The following is a 20,719-nucleotide window of genomic DNA, read 5'->3' as shown; positions in this document are numbered from 1 at the left end:
ATTTATGTGGCCCATTTAATCAGTAGGTCTTATACTAAATTGTACAGAATTGGAGTGGAGGAGTAGCCTAGTGTTTAAAGAAATGGGTTAAAAACCAGGGGAGCCCACATTCAAATCAAATCCCGCTGATCCTTCTTGTGGCCTTGGCAAGGCATTTCACCCTTCATTGCCTCAGGTACAAACTAGGAGCTGGAATTACTGAAAGGCGGTGGTACCATGTTACTTACTATATATTAACATGCATAAACGAACGTTATTGTTCACAGGTTCCATTTTATACAGTGAAACTTATCTACAATGACGTGTGTTAATAATAGTAGTAATGTGCATTAATATGGGTAGCAGACTTTAGTAAATCTAACCCATAAAGTATAAGTCCAGACAGGGAAATACCTTTACCTGAATGTAACTCGCCTTGAGCTAATAGTGAAAAACTGTGAGCTAAATTAAAAAACAAAATGAAGAATCAAACAATCATGAGATAAAACTTAAAAGCAAAAAGGCTAAAATTCCTAATGCCAGGAAAATGGCAAAAGTGCTGCTCTCAGAATACAAGAGACAATTGAGACCGGTCTATACTGGCACCAGTGGATATTAGTTTAATTTTATATTTTGTTTCTTTCTAGATCAGCAGGCTTGCTGCTGAAAGTCAGCATTCTCCTTCACTCCTGTTGAAGCTAATTCATATCTGGGCCACAAGTGCAAGGTAAGCTTTCAGGTATCACCAGCGTGACATCACTTTGGTTGAGCTGTTCATGAGATGTAGTAAGCCGATGACTTTTGAAGAAAATGTCTGAATTTTGCAAAACTGTCAAGAGAAGTCAAAACCGAGAGCAAACTTGGGTATTGCAAAATGGAACATATAGATCATTACATCTCTGATGTTCCTAAAATAAATGTTGCATTCTCTCCACACAGCATTACATTGTTACATAAATCTAGACTGAAAGCCCACCTCTTTAACATTGCTTTTGACTCGTAACCACTTGTAAGCACTCGCCTCCACCTACCCTCCTCTCCTCTTTCCTGTACACATTAATTGATTTGATTTGCTTACTTTTTTTTTTGTCTATTAGATTGTAAGCTCTTTGAGCAGGGACTGTCTTTCTTCTATGTTTGTGCAGCGCTGCGTACGCCTTGTAGCGCTATAGAAATGCTAAATAGTAGTAGGACATATAGAAATGTACGGTAGATAGTACTTTATTATGTTTTATGACATTCTTAACTCCCCTACAAAATCTGTGCTACTCCTCTTTGCTATTCAGTTTTCAGCAATATAGACAGTGCAGAAGGACTGCTGGATAAATCTTCAGTTTATTACACATGGTAAAACTTATGACTCATTTTGTTTTGAGTATTAGTTAACGGAGGAATTTACAATGGGTTATTACTTGGTCATAGTACACTGTCATCACGCAAATACGATATAATGTGTTCTGTGGAATATATTTACATGACACATTATCTTTAGCTTTTCTTCCTTGTAATGTTTTTACTATGCAACATTTTTAAAACAGAAGCTTGAGGAATTAAGATTTACTGTACTTTTCCACAAAAATTTCATGACAAGGTGCTTCTGTGAGCATTAAGGGCCCTGATTACTAAGCCGCGCTATAGAGGCCTGTTAAGAGTTTTTAGCACGCCCTAAGCATTAGCGCGTACTAACTGTGTAGGGAAAGGGGGAAAGGGAATGGGACTTATATACCGCCTTTCTGTGGTTTTTGCAACTACATTCAAAGGGGTTTACATAGTATATACAGGTACTTATTTGTACCTGGGACAATGAAGGGTTAAGTGACTTGCCCAGAGTCACAAGGAGCTGCAGTGGGAATCTAGCATGTGCTAAAAACATACACCATAAGGATGGATACGCCAGGGTAGTTTTTTTTTTTTTTTAAATTTAAATTTATTTATTTACATTCTCACTACATGCAAAAGAAAAGGAAGGAAAAATGAAACAAATAATATATCAAATTATGGTCAAATAACTCCTATAGCACATGTTACAAGGAGAGGAAGGACTACAAAAAATAAAAGCAAAGAAGGGAAAAAAAGGAAATTTAATTTCTCGATTTAGATACTAATATATGTAAATGACCCTCCAAATACATCCTCCCACCTCAGGTTTTTAAACTGGGCTCCTTTTATAAAGCTGCGCCACCGTTAGTGGATGCATGGGAATAGAATAGACTTCTTCACATTTAGGACTAAGGGGCACACGATGCTATTACGTAGTAAATTTAAAACAAATCGGAGAAAATATTTCTTCACTCAACATGTAATTAAACTCTGGAATTCATTGCCAGAAAATGTGGTAAAAGCAGTTAGCTTAACAGGGTTTAAAAAAGGTTTGGATAATTTCCTAAAAGAAAAGTCCATAAGCCGTTATTAACTACTACTACAGCATCAAAAAGGTGGGATTTTAGCCTAGATTTCAAGACGGCCAAAGATGAAGCTTGACGTACTGACTCAAGAAGTCTATTTAAGGCGTATGGTGCAGCAAGATAAAAGGAATGGAGTCTGGAGTTAGCAGTGGAAGAGAAGGTTACAGAAGAAAGTTGCAGTAGTCTAAGCGAGAGGTGATAAGTGTGGATAAGGTTTTGGTTTTGTGTTCAGAAAGGAAAGAACGAGTTATGGTGATATTATAGAGAAATAAATGACAGGTTTTAGCAGTGTGTTGAATATGTGCAGAGAAAGAAAGAGAGGAGTCAAAGATGACCTCAAGGTTACGACCTGATGAGAGTGTTATCCACAGAGATAGAGAATGGGGGAAAATGAGAGGTTGCTTTAGGGGGGAAAATCCACTGCTTATTTCTAGGATAAGCAGCATAAAATCTATTTTACTGTTTGGGGATTTTTCCAGGTACTTGTAACCTGGTTTGGCCTCTGTTGGAAACAGGATACTGGGCTTGATGGACCTTCGATCTGTCCCAGTATGATAACACTTATGTTCTCATGCTAATCGATAGAGCAGCTTTGTAAAAGGAGCCCTTAGTGTATACAGAAATACGTCATTCATATTCATTGTGCATATCCTTAAAAACAAAATTGGATGGGGAAAAGGTGATATCGAAGATTGAGTTGAGAGGCACAGTCAAAACCTGTGTAAGCAGATGATGACATAAAATAACCAGATGTACACACACATACTAAATTCTTACTTCATTTCATTTATTAATATTTATATCCCACAAAAATTCCAAATAGCAATTTGGCTCTATGTGGCTTACATAGATAAAAATCTTGTAATTCAGCATGGCCTGTAAACACTTTTCACATCTTGAAAACAAATATATTAAAATACTTTGTGGTTTTCCTTCTCATTAACCTGTGTATTTGTGAAGTATCATTTCTCCGAGGACAAGCAGGCTGCTTGTTCTCACTGATGGGTGACGTCCACGGCAGCCCCTCCAATCGGAAACTTCACTAGCAAAGTCCTTTGCTAGCCCTCGCGCGCCCGCGCGCACCGCGCATGCGCGGCCGTCTTCCCGCCCGAAACCGGCTCGAGCCGGCCAGTCTTCTTTTGTCCGCACTCGGTACGGTCGTGTTTTCGCCGTGTCGAGCCCCGGAAAGTCGACCTCGCGCGTCCAATTTGTTTTGAGCGTGTTTTTTTCCTTCGGGAAAGCTTTACCTTAGTCGGGAAGTGCTCCGGAAACCCCCCGCCGGGTTTCGTGTAAATCCTCCCCGTACGTCCAGCTTTTTTGCCCCGGTAAGTTTTCTTTCGTCGTCGGGGTAGGCCTCTTTTCGGCCTCGGTCGAGATTTTTTCTCCCTCTAAATTTTGGTGCTTCAAATTTCGCCATTTCGGCTTTTGATTTCGCCGGCGTGATTTTTCCGCCCATGACATCGAAGCCTTCCAGCGGCTTCAAGAAGTGCACCCAGTGCGCCCGGGTTATCTCGCTCACTGATCGACACTCGTCGTGTCTTCAGTGTCTGGGGGCCGAGCACCGCCCTCAGAACTGCAGTCTGTGTTCCCTGCTTCAAAGGCGGACTCAGGTAGCGAGACTAGCCCAGTGGAACGTGTTGTTCTCGGGCTCTTCGTCGGCATCGGCACCGGGATCTTCGAGTGCATCGACGTCGTCAGCGTCCAGACCATCTTCCTCGGCCGCCCCTGCATCGAGTGCATCGAGGCATCGGGCCTCTGCATCGGCGCCGAGACATCGGATAGCTGCATCGACGTCGGTGGTACCAGGACCTCGTCTGCTGATGTCGTCGGACGGTGGTGCATCGGGTGGAGTGCAGGTGAGGGCTGTCCATTCCCCTGCTGGTGGCGGTGAGCCCTCGGGTGGGTCTCCTCCTACCCTGAGGGCTCCTGCGGTACAGCCCCCCCGAGATCGACCTTCTTCAGTCTCGGCCCCGAGGAAGCGACGGATGGATTCGACGTCCTCCTCGTCGGTGCCGGGGAGCTCCGGTGACATGCTTCGGAAGAAATCGAAGAAGCATCGACACCGGTCTCCTCCCCGTGTCGGCACCGAGAGCTCTGGGTCGCCGAGGGATTCGGCACCCAGCAGGCATCGGCACCGAGAGGACCGCTCACCCTCTGTTCAGGAGGTGTCGATGCGCTCCGCTCTGGACAGCCCGGAACAGCCTCCACGCCCGGAACAGGTACTGACGTCGACGCCTGCATCGACCTCTCAGCCTTTCTCTGCAGCCGCTCTAAACGAGAGCCTCCGGGCCGTTCTCCCAGAGATTCTGGGAGAGCTGTTGCGCCCTACCCCTCCGGTACCGGCGGTGCTTGCGCCACCGGTACCGTCGAGCGTGGCGCCGGCTGGCCCATCGCCCAGGTTGAGGTCCCCGACGTCGGTACCGCGTGCGGTACCGACCGCGGCCACCTCCCAGGAAGGCTCCTCGACTACGTCGGCGGAGGGAGCTTCGCCGATGCGGGCGAGGGAGTCTACCTCTCGACGCCCCCATCGTGGACGGGGTTCCACGGAGTCGAGCAGGGCGAGGTTGCAGACACAGGTCCGTGAACTTGTGTCTGACACCGAGGGTGAGGCCTCGTGGGAGGAAGAGGAAGATCCCAGATATTTCTCTGACGAGGAGTCTGAGGGTCTTCCGTCTGATCCCACTCCCTCTCCTGAGAGACAGCTTTCTCCTCCCGAGAGTCTGTCTTTTGCCTCCTTTGTCCGGGAGATGTCTACGGCCATCCCCTTCCCGGTGGTTGTGGAGGACGAGCCCAGGGCTGAAATGTTTGAGCTCCTGGACTATCCTTCTCCACCTAAGGAAGCGTCCACTGTTCCCTTGCACCATGTCCTGAAGAAGACATTGCTTGCGAACTGGACCAAGCCATTAACTAATCCCCACATTCCAAGAAGATCGAGTCCCAGTACCGGATCCATGGGGACCCAGAGCTGATGCGCACTCAGTTGCCTCATGACTCTGGAGTTGTGGATTTGGCCCTAAAGAAGGCTAAGAGTTCTAGGGAACATGCTTCGGCGCCCCCGGGCAAGGACGCTAGAACCTTAGACTCCTTTGGGAGGAAGGCCTACCATTCCTCTATGCTCGTGTCCAAGATCCAGTCTTACCAGCTCTACACGAGCATACACATGCGGAACAATGTGCGGCAGTTGGCGGGCTTGGTTGATGCTCTTCCCCCTGAGCAAGCCAAGCCTTTTCAGGAGGTGGTCAGGCAGCTGAAGGCGTGCAGAAAATTCCTGGCCAGAGGAGTTTATGACACTTTTGATGTTGCGTCCAGGGCCGCTGCTCAAGGTGTGGTGATGCGCAGGCTCTCATGGCTGCGTGCCGCCGACCTGGAGAATAGACTCCAGCAGCGGATTGCGGACTCGCCTTGCCGTGCGGATAACATTTTTGGCGAAAAAGTCGAACAGGTGGTAGAGTCTCTCCACCAGCGGGACACCGCATTCGACAAGTTCGCCCGCCGGCAGCCTTCAGCTTCTACCTCTACAGGTAGACGATTTTTCGGGGGAAGGAAGACTGTTCCCTATACTTCTGGCAAGCGTAGGTACAATCCTCCTTCCCGACAGCCTGCGGCCCAGGCTAAGCCCCAGCGCGCTCGCTCTCGTCAGCAGCGTGCGACTCAGCAAGGCCCCGCGGCTCCCCAGCAAAAGCAAGGGGCGAGCTTTTGACTGGCTCCAGCAGAGCATAGCCGACATCCAAGTGTCAGTGCCGGGCGACCTGCCTGTCGGAGGGAGGTTGAAAGCTTTTCACCAAAGGTGGCCTCTCATAACCTCCGATCAGTGGGTTCTCCAAATAGTCCGGCAAGGATACACCCTCAATTTGGCCTCAAAACCTCCAAATTGTCCACCGGGAGCTCAGTCCTACAGCTTCCAGCACAAGCAGGTACTTGCAGAGGAACTCTCCGCCCTTCTCAGCGCCAATGCGGTCGAGCCCGTGCCATCCGGGCAAGAAGGGCTGGGATTCTATTCCAGGTACTTCCTTGTGGAAAAGAAAACAGGGGGGATGCGTCCCATCCTAGACCTAAGGGCCCTGAACAAATATCTCGTAAAAGAAAAGTTCAGGATGCTTTCCCTGGGCACCCTTCTCCCCATGATTCAGCAAAACGATTGGCTATGCTCTCTGGACTTGAAGGATGCCTACACACACATCCCGATACTGCCAGCTCACAGACAGTATCTGCGATTTCAGCTGGGCACACGCCACTTCCAGTACTGTGTGCTACCCTTTGGGCTCGCCTCTGCGCCCAGAGTGTTCACAAAGTGCCTAGCTGTGGTAGCAGCGGCGCTTCGCAGGCTGGGGGTGCACGTGTTCCCATATCTCGACGATTGGCTGGTGAAGAACACATCCGAGGCAGGAGCCCTGCAGTCCATGCAGATGACTATTCGCCTCCTGGAGCTACTGGGGTTTGTGATAAATTACCCAAAGTCCCATCTTCTCCCAGTGCAGAAACTCGAATTCATCGGAGCCCTGCTGGATTCTCGGACGGCTCGCGCCTATCTCCCAGAGGCGAGGGCCAACAACTTGTTGTCCCTCGTCTCGCGGGTGCGAGCGTCCCAGCAGATCACAGCTCGGCAGATGTTGAGATTGCTGGGCCACATGGCCTCCACAGTTCATGTGACTCCCATGGCCCGCCTTCACATGAGATCTGCTCAATGGACCCTAGCTTCCCAGTGGTATCAGGCCGCTGGGGGTCTAGAGGACGTGATCCACCTGTCCACGAGTTTTCTCGAATCCCTGTATTGGTGGACGATTTGCTCCAATTTGACTCTGGGACGTCCCTTCCAAATTCTTCAGCCACAAAAAGTGCTGACCACGGATGCGTCTCTCCTGGGATGGGGAGCTCATGTCGATGGGTTTCACACCCAAGGAAGGTGGTCCCTCCAAGAAAGCGATCTACAGATCAATCTTCTGGAGTTGCGAGCGATCTGGAACGCTCTGAAGGCTTTCAGAGATCGGCTGTCCCACCAAATTATCCAAATTCAGACAGACAATCAGGTTGCCATGTACTATGTCAACAAGCAGGGGGGCACCGGTTCTCGCCCCCTGTGTCAGGAAGCCGTCAGCATGTGGCTCTGGGCTCGCCGTCAAGGCATGGTGCTCCAAGCCACATATCTGGCAGGCGTAAACAACAGTCTGGCCGACAGGTTGAGCAGGATTATGCAACCTCACGAGTGGTCGCTCAATTCCCGTATGGTGCGACAGATCTTCCAGGCGTGGGGCACCCCCCTGGTGGATCTCTTCGCATCTCAAGTGAACCACAAGGTCCCTCAGTTCTGTTCCAGGCTTCAGGCCCACGGCAGACTGGCGTCGGATGCCTTCCTCCTGGATTGGGGGGAAGGTCTGCTGTATGCTTATCCTCCCATACCTCTGGTGGGGAAGACTTTGCTGAAACTCAAGCAAGACCGAGGCACCATGATTCTGATTGCTCCCTTTTGGCCGCGTCAGATCTGGTTCCCTCTTCTTCTGGAGTTATCCTCCGAAGAACCGTGGAGATTGGAGTGTTTTCCGACCCTCATCACGCAGGACGAAGGGGCTCTTCTGCATCCCAACCTCCAGTTCCTGGCTCTCACGGCCTGGATGTTGAGCGCGTAGACTTTGCCTCTTTGGGTCTGCCAGAGGGTGTCTCCCGCATCTTGCTTGCTTCCAGGAAAGACTCCACTAAGAGAAGTTACTTCTTTCATTGGAGGAGGTTTGCCGTCTGGTGTGACAGCAAGGCCCTAGATCCTCGCTCTTGTCCTACACAGACCCTGCTTGAATACCTTCTGCACTTGTCTGAGTCTGGTCTGAAGACCAACTCCGTAAGGGTTCACCTTAGTGCAATCAGTGCATACCATTACCAAGTGGAAGGTAAGCCGATCTCAGGACAGCCTTTAGTTGTTCGCTTCATGAGAGGTTTGCTTTTGTCAAAGCCCCCTGTCAAGCCTCCTACAGTGTCATGGGATCTCAATGTCGTTCTCACCCAGCTGATGAAACCTCCTTTTGAGCCACTGAATTCCTGCCATCCGAAGTACTTGACCTGGAAGGTCATTTTCTTGGTGGCAGTTACTTCGGCTCGTAGAGTCAGTGAGCTTCAGGCCCTGGTAGCCCAGGCCCCTTACACCAAATTTCATCACAACAGAGTAGTCCTCCGCACTCACCCTAAGTTTCTGCCAAAGGTCGTGTCGGAGTTCCATCTGAACCAGTCAATTGTCTTGCCAACATTCTTTCCCCGTCCTCATTCCTGCCCTGCTGAACGTCAGCTGCACACATTGGACTGCAAGAGAGCATTGGCCTTCTACCTGGAGCGGACACAGCCCCACAGACAGTCCGCCCAATTGTTTGTTTCTTTTGATCCCAATAGGAGGGGAGTGGCTGTAGGGAAACGCACCATATCCAATTGGCTAGCAGATTGCATTTCCTTCACTTACGCCCAGGCGGGGCTGGCTCTTGAGGGTCATGTCACGGCTCATAATGTTCGAGCCATGGCTGCGTCGGTAGCCCACTTGAAGTCAGCCTCCATTGAAGAAATTTGCAAAGCTGCGACGTGGTCATCTGTCCACACATTCACATCTCATTACTGCCTGCAGCAGGGTACCCGACGCGACAGTCGGTTCGGGCAGTCAGTTCTTCAGAACCTGTTTGGGCTTTAGGATCCAACTCCACCCCCCGAGGGCCCTGTTTGTTCTGTTCCAGGCTACACTCTCAGTTAGTTGGTAAATTTTTTAGGTCAATCTCAGTTATGTCCTCGCCGTTGCGAGGCCCAATTGACCAATGTTGTTGTTTTGAGTGAGCCTGGGGGCTAGGGATACCCCATCAGTGAGAACAAGCAGCCTGCTTGTCCTCGGAGAAAGCGAATGCTACATACCTGTAGAAGGTATTCTCCGAGGACAGCAGGCTGATTGTTCTCACCAACCCGCCCGCCTCCCCTTTGGAGTTGTGTCTTCCCTTGAAGTGTATTGTCTTGCTACATACTGGACTGGCCGGCTCGAGCCGGTTTCGGGCGGGAAGACGGCCGCGCATGCGCGGTGCGCGCGGGCGCGCGAGGGCTAGCAAAGGACTTTGCTAGTGAAGTTTCCGATTGGAGGGGCTGCCGTGGACGTCACCCATCAGTGAGAACAATCAGCCTGCTGTCCTCGGAGAATACCTTCTACAGGTATGTAGCATTCGCTTTACTGACCCACTCTTTTCTCCAGCTTAATAATCATTCTACACCCATAAAAGAGCTTGATTGGTGATTCCACTTTTACCTATGTGCTGCCAAATGTCCCAATGCACACACAAAACATGCAGCCAAAAGCTCTATTAACTGATATTCAGTACAAATATGACTGTACTAGACAAATAATAAAAGCCTGTGTTTGAATTATTATGATTTGACTGGCAGACTTTCAGGTCAAGCGTTTCTGGAGACAAATTTATTTTGTACAGCGACCTACACCTTAGACATCTGGTTCCTAAATACGGCAAACCATGAAACCCTATCCTCAAGTAGTCCTTGCTTTCAGAATAACTAAAAGAAATCAACTTGACTTTTAGCCCAAATGCATGTAAATACACAGAAGATGGACCAAAAATCAGGGTGTTGAAGATATGGTATGTATGGGACCAGACAATCCTTCAACTATGTACACGTATAAACCCAAGTAAATTTGCAGTGAAGAGGTTTGCCTGGCTGTGTTTCCTCTGTTATGACCCAAGATCTCAACAGGGGAATCCTCTGGGGTCATTCGCTGATTCCACCTTAAGGAAATCACAGGCTCAGTCTCTCCTAGCATGAATCCGTTGATCTCTGGTTGCACCATAGAGAGAGGATCATCCATTTTGTGTTCTCTCTGATTCTGTGCTGGGGAGGGATCATCTGTTGTCTTGGTTTGTGCCGTCTTGATTCAGAGCCACGAGGAGATGCTTTCATTCCTATCCTTGGTGTCTGTCCTCTGATTTTAGACCATAGCAAGGAAACCCCCAGCCTGTGCCACTTTGATTCAGGTTATAGAGGGGGTGGGGACATCTTCCAATCTGCAGGGTTTCTCAGTTCTGGCATCATTGATGCTGTGCATAAACATAAATACGATACGTAGACTATTCTCACAGCAGTGGGCGTAAGGATGTTCTGGTCATTATTTTATTTTCCTTGGTTTCAGGTATTTCCCTTTACTTGCCAAGCAGAGGCCTGGACACCCCGAATGTGATGTGCTGACAAATGTATTTGCCCTGCTGTCCACTAAGAATATAACAGATGCTACAGCTATCACTGTGATGGACATGGCCAGTAGTCTTCTGAGTAGCCCAGATTTTGAAACCACAGATACTATTTCCAGCTTGACGTTCACTGAATACGATTTCAGAGATTTCAAGTTTGTCACAGAAGGTAGGAACAGCAGAAAGGAGGACAAGCCAGTTGGACTTTAGCTCTTTGGGGAGTGGAAACAGTGTTTGCAGATCTGTCTCATGCATATTCATTGTCTATATCCCAAATCGTGGAGGGGAGGAAGGGGGGAGGTACTTCAGGACCAGCTTGGAAAAAAATGCACTGGAATATTTTATAAATGTATAATGTTTAAAATCTCCTCAATACTGTGTAAATGGCAAATGTATCTTTCCATTGCTCATGGTTGTAATTGGATACCCCTGACAACTGCTATGCTGAGTCGCATACTGTAGAGAATGACATGGGATAGAGGGACGGGGCGGGGGCAGATCCCACGGGGATGGGGTGGGGATGGGGACAAACTTTGTCCCTTTGTAATGTTCTACTTTGAAGCCTGTTAACGAACTGGATTATGTTTGAGTGAAGCAGACAACGATATTTTGATTTTTTTTGGAAAAACAAGCAAACATGCTGGCCACAACTAGCAAAATTTGCATTTGGGATCCTTTACATCCTGCTACCAGCACATCTTCTAAGAAGACATCTTCTATTGCAGGAAGGACTGTGGAAGACAGGAGAGCTAGACTGAATCCTGAGATTGTTGATGACTTCTTATTCATCTACAGATTTAAAAAAATCATAACAGTGCTTCATAGGGCATACAGAACGGGTTGTATTTTGTACCCCTGGACATTTTAACAGGGTGGATTAGAATTCCTTGGGGTAGTAGAAATCGGCTATGGTTGGGGTTGGAAGGGTAGAGGATGGTGGTAAGGAGGGTTATAGCTGCTTGCTGTTATTATTGTTTTCTATTTGTAATTTATACACAATAATTGCACAGCATATTGTTCCTTTTTATACTTTAAATATAAAATCATAATTGTTCGAGGCTTCTGCAGATCAGGACAGAGCCCATAGGGACGGGATGGAGATAAAACCTGCGGGGATGGAGACAGAATCTACAGGGATGGGAAGGGGACGGGGACAATCTTTGTCCCCATGTCATTCTCCAGCATACTGGTGCATTGAACCTGGAAACTTTTTATTTATTTATTTGTTGCATTTGTATCCCACATTTTCCCACCTATTTGCAGGCTCAGTGTGGCTTACATTATGCCGTAATGGCGATCGTCATTTCCAGAGTGAGAAATACAAAGTGGTATTGTATTAAAGTTCATAAGTGACAAGTGAGTTAATCAGTTAAGTAGAGAGAGTTCAAATCCGGAGTATGAAATAAAGTGGAATTGCGTTAGAGTTCATTGGTGACATCCAGGTGAAGCAATCAAGAATAACAAGTTCGGTTATATCCAGGTCTAGTATATGTTTCGTTGTCTGGTATTTAGGATGGATCATTGTGGTATGCCTTTTTGAACAGGTTGGTTTTTAGTGATTTCCGGAAGTTTGTTAGGTTGTGCATTGTTTTTATGACGTTTGGTAGTGCATATGTTGATTTATATTTTATTCCTTTGCAACTGGGGTAGTGGAGATTCAGGAATGTGCGTGCTGACCTTTTGGTGTTTCTAGTTGGTAAGTCTATGAGGTCTGACATGTAGACCGGGGCCTCGCTGTGAATGATTTTATGAACCAGGGTGCAAATTTTGAACGTGATATGTTCTTTAAGTGGGAGCCAGTGTAGCTTTTCTCTTAGGGGTTTGGCACTTTCGTATTTCGTTTTGCCAAATATGAGTCTGGCTGCTGTGTTTTGGGCAGTTTGGAGTTTCTTGGTGATTTGTTCTTTGCATCTGGCATAGATTGCATTACAGTAATCTAAGTGGCTTAGCGCCAGTGATTGTACCAGGTTACGGAATATTTCCCTTGGGAAGAAAGGTTTTACTCTTTTGAGTTTCCACATTGAGTGGAACATTTTCTTAGTTGTATTTTTAGCATGACTTTCTAGTGTGAGATTTCAATCGATTGTAACTCCGAGAATTTTCACGCTGTCTGAAACAGGAAGGGTGTAGTTTGGGGTGTTTATAGTGGTGGGTCTGTTTGTATTATATTGTGATGAGAGGATAAGGCATTGTGTTTTTTCTGCGTTGAGTTTTAATTGAAATGCATCCGCCCATGAGTTCATGATTTGGAGGCTGTAATTCATTTCATTTTCTAGTAGATCATGCCATATTTACACAGGAGACTTGTGGAAGTGTGCAAATACCTGCACATTCTCAGAGAAAAACCTTTGTTTTTGTCATTAGATGATGTCACCCATTTATGGTTTATTAGGCTTAACATACTGCCTTTCCTGAGGTCATAGCAAAGCGGAGGAGTGGCCTAGTGGTTAGGGTGGTGAACTTTGGTCCTGGGGAACTGAGGAACTGAGTTTGATTCCCACTTCAGGCACAGGCAGCTCCTTGTGACTCTGGGCAAGTCACTTAACCCTCCATTGCCCCATGTAAGCCGCATTGAGCCTGCCATGAGTCGGAAAGCGCGGGAGTACAAATGTAACAAAAAAAAAAATTCAAAATAGAAGTGAAAAGAATGCCATTCCTTAGACAGGAAAAAGGAAATAGATAAGATAAATAAAGGCAGTCACACTGGACGTAGACAAGAGCTTATAGAACTAGACATGTAGTCAGAAGTTATGTAGTTTGAGCAGACAGGTGAAGGCTGAAAACGCTAGCCAACCACAACTTCCCCACTACTCTCACTGAAGGTTTTGAGAAATAAGTGGATTTTTGATACTGCTTTAACTTCACAAACGAAGGTTCTAATTGCGGGGTAGCTGGGAGAGAACTCCATAAAGAGGGTGCGGTGAAATAAAAGGCATCGTTCCTAGTGGTTTCCAAGTCTTGAGGTAGACGCTGATAGGTTATGTGGGTGACGATCATTAAGAGAGAGGAAAACCATGGTAGAGATGAAGGAGACAACTGAGGAGGAAAGATAGGGATACTGCCAGTATGCAAAACCTTACTACTACTACTACTATAAATCATTTCTATAAGTGATTGTTAAGTATCTTGTATCAGATGTAGTACTGAAAAAGAAGCCAACGGCAATGTAATAAAAGGGAAGTAATTGATCAAACCTCGCGGCATATGAGAGAATTCTTACGAACTATTAAAATCCACTATAGTCTATTTAACATATAAGAGCATATTCAATTATAAGGTTCTCTATATAGGTTGTGTTAGATACAAAATTGAAATCGTTAAATAGATCCCTTATTTTTGTAATGAACCCTACTGCCTACTGATCCAACCTGTTGGCCCATCCAGTTTTTGATACAAGTTTTGCTTGATTTGTCTTTATTTGAAATTTCATAATTACAATTGTTTTAAACAAAAAATAAACATCTTATCAGCAGGAGGTGGGACTAGGCAGAGGGCCCCACCGAACTGGTCTGCACAGGACCCCATAATTACTAAGACCAGCCCTGCTGACGGAGCCCGACATGGACACTACTCAGCATTCTAGGACTTTCCAAAGCTTTTGGCAGTGCCGTATTGCGCTTGTACGGTTACCTTACTGCCTGGCATGAACGAACAGGACCAGCAGTCTGTTTCCGTGGAGCTGAGCACTCGTGGTTCTCATCAGCTTTCTTCAGTGCAAAATGTTTTATTTTTCTAGTGTCTTCCCTTGGCACTTGGGACCTTCTTAATTACTTTTTTCTTCATTTATTTTTGTTTTCCAATTCCTTTCTTACTTTTTATAGCTTTTTTGGCCTGTTTTATGTTTTCTTCATTTTTCTGCTGCTCTATCAGCCCTTTTGTTCATTTTTTTAGTTTTAGTCTAGGGAGCAGATCTGAAAAACTGATGGAGGGCTGAGTTAATCAGATTAGCTCTGTTTTTCAGTCATTTACTCTCTGAGACCTGACTGGCTTCGTTATGCCTAAGCCATAGAGTCAGTTTTATCTCTCCTGTACCGATATCATAGAGACTTTTTGAAAGTGCATCAAACTGCTGCCTATAATGGGCTTCTGCAGTAATGTACATCTGTGGCTCAAATGCGTAGATTTTAGAAGAGAACGTTGCATAACTAAATGGTAACCCAATCTTGTTCCTTACAGAATCCCCTAGCATGGGTGTGAGATTAATCCTTCCTCATGCCTCAACCATCCTTCAGTACCTCAGTAGGAGCATGCTGAATGCAGAAAAGATGAGGAAGAAAATATTTCGAGCACAAGTCAGCAAAGAGCTTAACATCCTGTCGATGTAAGTGTTGCATCCCTTAAACAGAAATAAGCATGCATCATTTTATTACAGATGACCGAATTCCACTACACAGATAAGATATTCAGATGACAACAGTTATTTGTGCAGACTGACATGACAACACAAATTTAGCAGATAATGCTCAATGTGGCACTTTCTATGCCTTTAGCCCTCCGCTCCCTTTTTCTCTATGTAACTGTTGGACAAAGCAGGAATAATTTTACGAGGAGCAAATGTATGCAAGCTCAAGTAAACATAAAAATAAAAACTTCACCCCTCCCCCTCTCTGTTTTAACTTTTAATTATAGGCATTTATTAATTTGATCCATATACTGTACTGTGTATGTAACTTTTAATTGCTATGGATTCCTGATTTTAGCATTGCTAAATCCACTTGTCTTGTTTTGTAGGATCAGCAAATTTTTGCAAGATAAAGAACAGAGTTCGGTCCTCATTACCCTTCTCCTCTCCTACCTTCACAAGAGTAACATGGCTCAGGTATACCTCTGCTCTCTTGTTACCAAGATTTTTCAACATCATTACTTAAAAAACAGCAGCACTGCTCCTGCCTTGCTGCAAAAATTAATTGAGGGAGGGAATAGGAGTTTGAATGGGAATAAGAAAAAGAAATATTCCCTTAATTTTTTTTGTTCGTTTTCATAGTGGGCTAATAAATTAACCTTGCAGTTCCAGTTAAGCACTGATAAAAAAGTGAGATGGGAAATCATGGCATCCCCTTCTCCACTTTTGCCTCCAGGAACACCAGGTTCTTGACCTGCTCTAGGCCATCAAGGAGAAGGGTGTAAGAAACAGCTTAAGGAAAGTCTGATTGAGGAAAGCAGTACAAATTTAAGGGCTATTTATTTATTAGGATTTATTTACTGCCTTTTGGAAGGAGTTCACTCAAGGCGGTGTACAGTAAAAATAGATCAAACATGAGCAATAGGCAATTACAGCAGTAAACATATTCGAAAACAATACAAAGTATGGCATGATATACTAGCAATGTCTCCACAATACATAATAGAACATTATAATTGGTAGTGAAGGGTAAGGAAAAGTTGTAGCATATAGATGGGTAAGAAAGTAGGAAGAATTAGAAAGTAAGGTGACTGATTTGAAGAAAGTTGACATGGAGGAGTGGATAAACATGTCCCGCTGCAGTGTTTGCAGCCCGAATCACTCCTTGTGTATGTGAGTGAGACTAACAAGTTAGTTACTTCTTCCATTAAAGGCTTGGTTGAAGAGCCAAGCTTTCACCTGCTTCCTGAAGTAGAGATATATTTATGTTTACTAGGTGTGCTAGTGTTTTTAGTTTAACGTGCCCTAACGTTAGAGACACCCATATATTCCTATGGGTGTCTCTAATGTTAACGTACGCTAAAAACAACAGCGCACCGATAGCGTGGCTTAGTAATGAAAATAGAACTTATTAAAAATAATGTAAAAGAGAAAAAAAAAACAAAAGCTAGAGCACAATAAAATTATTAGCTGGTTTCAGATTTGACAGTCTGTTTTTATAAGTCAAATGGGGCAAATGTTTTTTTTCTTAGCTATTCACTTCCTAGTAAAAAGACCAGTTACAGCACTCCTGCTTTAGATATGTCTCTGAGAGAGAGCTCAGCAGCTGTTATACCACTCAAAGAAAAAGAGCTGGGCTGGACGACCTTCAGAGCATTTAATTTTTCTTGCTTATTAGGTCAATCTTGACAAATTTTCTGGGGACCTAGGAGTGCGCCCAGACATGTGGCTGAAAGCCCCCTCCCCCCCCCCCAAAAGCTCCCTGTCACACCCACTAGACTTGAAGAAGGGGCAGAGGGAGGGAACGAGATTGAAGGAGCTTTCAATTGCTGGCTTCTAAGTTTGGGTTCTTCCCCCCCCCCCCCCCCCCCCCCCCCCCCTTTAGACCTATTTTACTAAGGCTATTATCCCATTCTGTGGGGAAAGAAAGATTTGTAAATCAAGCTCTTCTGCTGTCGGTATGCCGTCATGGGCTCTGATCTTGTGAGACCAGTAAAGAAGTTTGGACATGTGCAGCTCAAACTGTCTTGAGATCTGCAGGATAATTGGAAGGGAACAACAGTTTCTGCGGTGGCTCTACAGCTGGTAAAAAGCAGGAGCCAGAGCACAGCAATCGTATATAGGGGTACACGTGCAAAAAAAAGTGCACTGCAGTATCCCACCTACATTTATGTGAGCCATGCATAGGTGTTCCTGGGGCAGAGTTTGGCAGGAACTGAGGCACAATTTCAGTGAGCATGTGTATTTTATAAAATATTCATGTATACCTTTAGGGGATATTTTATAAAGTCTATTTTAGATGTAGAAAAGGGCCATGACCACAAACTAAATGGATCACTCAAAGGGGACGGTGAAACTTCTGAGTACTAGGCAGAGTTGCCAGATCCGCAGTTTTCCTGCAGAATTGGGCGGGTTCTCACGCCGAACACCCCCCCCCCCCTTCCAAACTGTGGAAATTTTTTAGAAGTCGCTGGTCACTAGTACTTGGGTGATTTTCACCGCCATTACACACGGGTTGGTCGGTTTCCCGCACTCTGTCTGCTCGCCCTCCTATTGGTCAAATTTGACCAATAGGAGGGCAAGGGAGGCGGGATCCCTTTAAATGCCTTGCCCCCGCCTGTCCGACTCATGGTGTGTGAGAACAAGAGATGAGTGACTCGAGTCTGTGTGCAGGGTGACCTTTGTGCTGCATTTTAAGCAATGATATGCAGGCTTTAGTTTAATAGTCACGTGCAACTCTTAACTTTCTGGAGTTTTAAAAATTTTTTTCCTATAAAAAAGAACCTTGAATAGAATTCATAGTTTGAAGGTCACAATCAAAAAAAAAAATGTGGGTTTTGGAGACTGAAGATGGGTCTCTTCTGTCTCCTCTGAGTGACAAACGTGGGGGAAGGGTAATTCTACAACTGCGCTCTGATTGTGGCTGGACAGATTTGGATGAGCTGGAGTGGAGCTTTTATGAAAACTTCAGTAGTTGGAGAACAAGGCTAGTGCTGGGCAGACTTCTACAGGCTGTGCCTTGAAAATGGCAAAGACAAATGACGATCAAATATACATGTGTAGTATCACAACATACCTTATGCTATGAGTTTATCTTGGAAATAATACACTAGAACTCCCCACAATCCTTGGTAAAAATAATTAACAAAACCACTCAACCAAAGATCTAATACTACTTGTATGGGCTAATAGCACCGTACCAATCGATAAACCCACTCTTTTATGTTATTATTTTTGAAAATATTTGAAAGACAGCACTCAGAGAAAACCACCACTTTTAAGGCAAAATCATTTATTTCTGCCCGGTGGCATAGCACTTCTTTCATAGGGCTATCTCTTATAAGCGAATGTACGTGCTATTACACCAATACAAGAGTGCTAAAGAGTGAAATGTGCTCAAAAATAAACATAAACTTATCTTTAGACGTTTATCTTGAGTTTATCTTGGGCAGACTGGATGGACCCTACAGGTCTTTATTTGCCATCATCTACCATGTTACTATGTAGCTGTACACCTATATTTAGCCTCCTGTTCTATAAAGGAAAGTAGGCTAGGTAAAGGGTCATGGATTCGATATACTTCCTTTCTGTGGTACAGTGGTTTACATTTATTATACACAGATGCGCATATATGCTTAGATGCGAGCATTTACACCAGCCATAGAGCTCTGTGCACATAAATGCCTAAGATATGTGCATAACTTTTTATAGTGTTCTATTAAGTGCATGTGTGAGTCCCGTCCAGACTTTACCGATGTATATGCCTACCTTTAAAATACAAACTGTTTAAAGAAATTCTTGTATTTACAGAAAAAAGACTTGGGAAGACTTTTAGCGTTTACGCACATATATGCACTTATTCTAATCATTTGCATACATAATTGGGGTGTACATATTAATGCCTATTGTATAGGGTTACCCCCTTAAAGCATTGGGGAGACTGCAGTAGAATCTGCTTTAGGAGACAGCTTATGATTCAGTCTGAAATGTATTCTCCAGCTAGGCCTGATTTGAATTCAGAAGCCAGACGCAGACACTTAAGGCACTAGCAGATGCAGGGATAATCTTCTGTTTTTGAAGTTGCATTTCATTTAAATTAGAATATGTTGTGAAAGAAATACACCATTGATACGTGCTTGTAGTAGGCTAATTGAGCCACTGCTTTTACTGGGCCACGTTGCAGTGCTCCAGCAATGCATGAAAAGAAACTACAATCTGAAACCTATTATACAGCAAAATGGGAAGATGCACTTTTGTACTTCCTCTTGTAATTGCTGATAAAACTGCAGCCAGTTTCTGGCCCTTTTGTCTTGTAGAGCTTAGTAGTTGGTATAGATGGGAAGATTGGATAGGCCGTATGGTGTTTATCTGCTGTCATTTTCTTTGTTTCTATGTTTTCTGAACTTCTAAATCCAGGGTATTTGTTTTCACAGGACACACAGATTGATATTTTGGAGACTGTGCAGAACCTGTTAAGGCACTGTTTGAATCCCACAGTCTTTCTTAAAACTCTGGGCAAACTTTTCTCTGTTATTCAAAACAAGCTGTCTCGACAGATTCTTTGTGCAACTTTCCAGGTAATTCAAAAATAAAAAAAATTGTGTGCCAATGCTGAAAGCTTTAGCTGTGTATGGTAGGATAGGATTTGATGCCAATTGCATGTGTCTCCATACTGTGAGAGTAGAGGAATAAGAACATCAGGAATGACATGATCCAGTTGTATTGTGACTGCTGCTTTCTGGTCTTCAGAGGAGTTATCTTGTGTGCCCCAGTGAAGCTCTTGTTCAGGAGAATATAAAGTTTTTCCTTTTCTTTCCACCAGATCAGTCCAGAACATACAGGTTATACTAATTACCCAACAGATGGAGACAGAGCCTGTAGAACTGAGAGCTATGCCCTATAAGTTACTGTGCAGCCACAGCTCCCCAGGATCCTCTGTCTCCAGCAGATGGTGATGAACATCCTGTACAGAGACTTCCATAAACTTACTCCATTAGCTGCCAGATGTCACAGAAACCTGATTTGTTAGTGGTTCGGGCAGCTGATAGGTGTGGTAAAAATGGAGGGAGTCCTGACCTAGTCAAATTTAATCAAAATCTAAAGGATGTAAGGTTAGTGGAGAACGTTTTGGTGAAAGTGCAGATTGCATGGGATTCACACTAGAGAATGACACGAGGACAAAGTTTGTCCCTGTCCCCACATACACATAAAAAAATGAATACAATAAGAAATATTGTTAATACTGTAAACAGAAGTCAAATGATCTGTGGACCTGAGTGACCTTCAAATGAAGCACACAAATACATATAAATGAGTCACAGCATTTTATTGAAATGTACTTTTCTTGCAAATACATTAATGCTGGCATTTCAATAATTTTAAAAACTATCTAGCCGATATTCATCCCGCTGGAGGTAGGCTGGTAAGTGCTGCGATTGGTGCTGAGCCCAGATATTCAATGCTAGGCCGTTTACGGTGACTGGCATTGAATATCCGGGGGGGGGGGGGGGGGGGGGGGGGGTTGGCTGGTTTAAACTTAACTGGCTAAATCAATATTCAGCACTGGCCGGTTAAGATTATAGCGGCCAAAGATAGGCCTGTTCTTTAGGCGGCCCAGTTTGGCCACTAAATTTAGCCAGCCAAGTGCTGAATATTCATGGTAGCCGGTGATATCTCGTGATATAGCCAGTTAGCCACTAAGGACCCTATTCTATAAAGATTATGCTGCTAAATTTATGCTCCTAAATTATGAGCATACTCTATTCTCCAAAATAGATTCTGCT

The 20,719-nt window shown here is 44.9% G+C and overlaps 1 protein-coding gene across 2 annotated transcripts in view; it reads left to right on the top strand.

Annotated features, from left to right (window-relative positions):
- Positions 1–20,719, top strand: part of UTP20 (UTP20 small subunit processome component) — a 226,829-nt gene that overhangs the window by 102,682 nt on the left and 103,428 nt on the right. For both annotated transcript variants that reach the window (XM_030213822.1, XM_030213821.1), the window contains exons 29-33: positions 627–706; positions 10,537–10,763; positions 14,771–14,915; positions 15,326–15,413; positions 19,370–19,513. In XM_030213822.1, the coding sequence (XP_030069682.1) occupies positions 627–706; positions 10,537–10,763; positions 14,771–14,915; positions 15,326–15,413; positions 19,370–19,513 (684 nt within the window). The remainder of the gene's footprint in view (positions 1–626; positions 707–10,536; positions 10,764–14,770; positions 14,916–15,325; positions 15,414–19,369; positions 19,514–20,719) is intronic.

The sequence above is a fragment of the Microcaecilia unicolor genome, chromosome 9 (genome assembly GCF_901765095.1).
Source record: "Microcaecilia unicolor chromosome 9, aMicUni1.1, whole genome shotgun sequence".
Lineage (NCBI taxonomy): Eukaryota > Metazoa > Chordata > Amphibia > Gymnophiona > Siphonopidae > Microcaecilia > Microcaecilia unicolor.
This window is presented reverse-complemented; position numbering and strand designations above follow the sequence as displayed.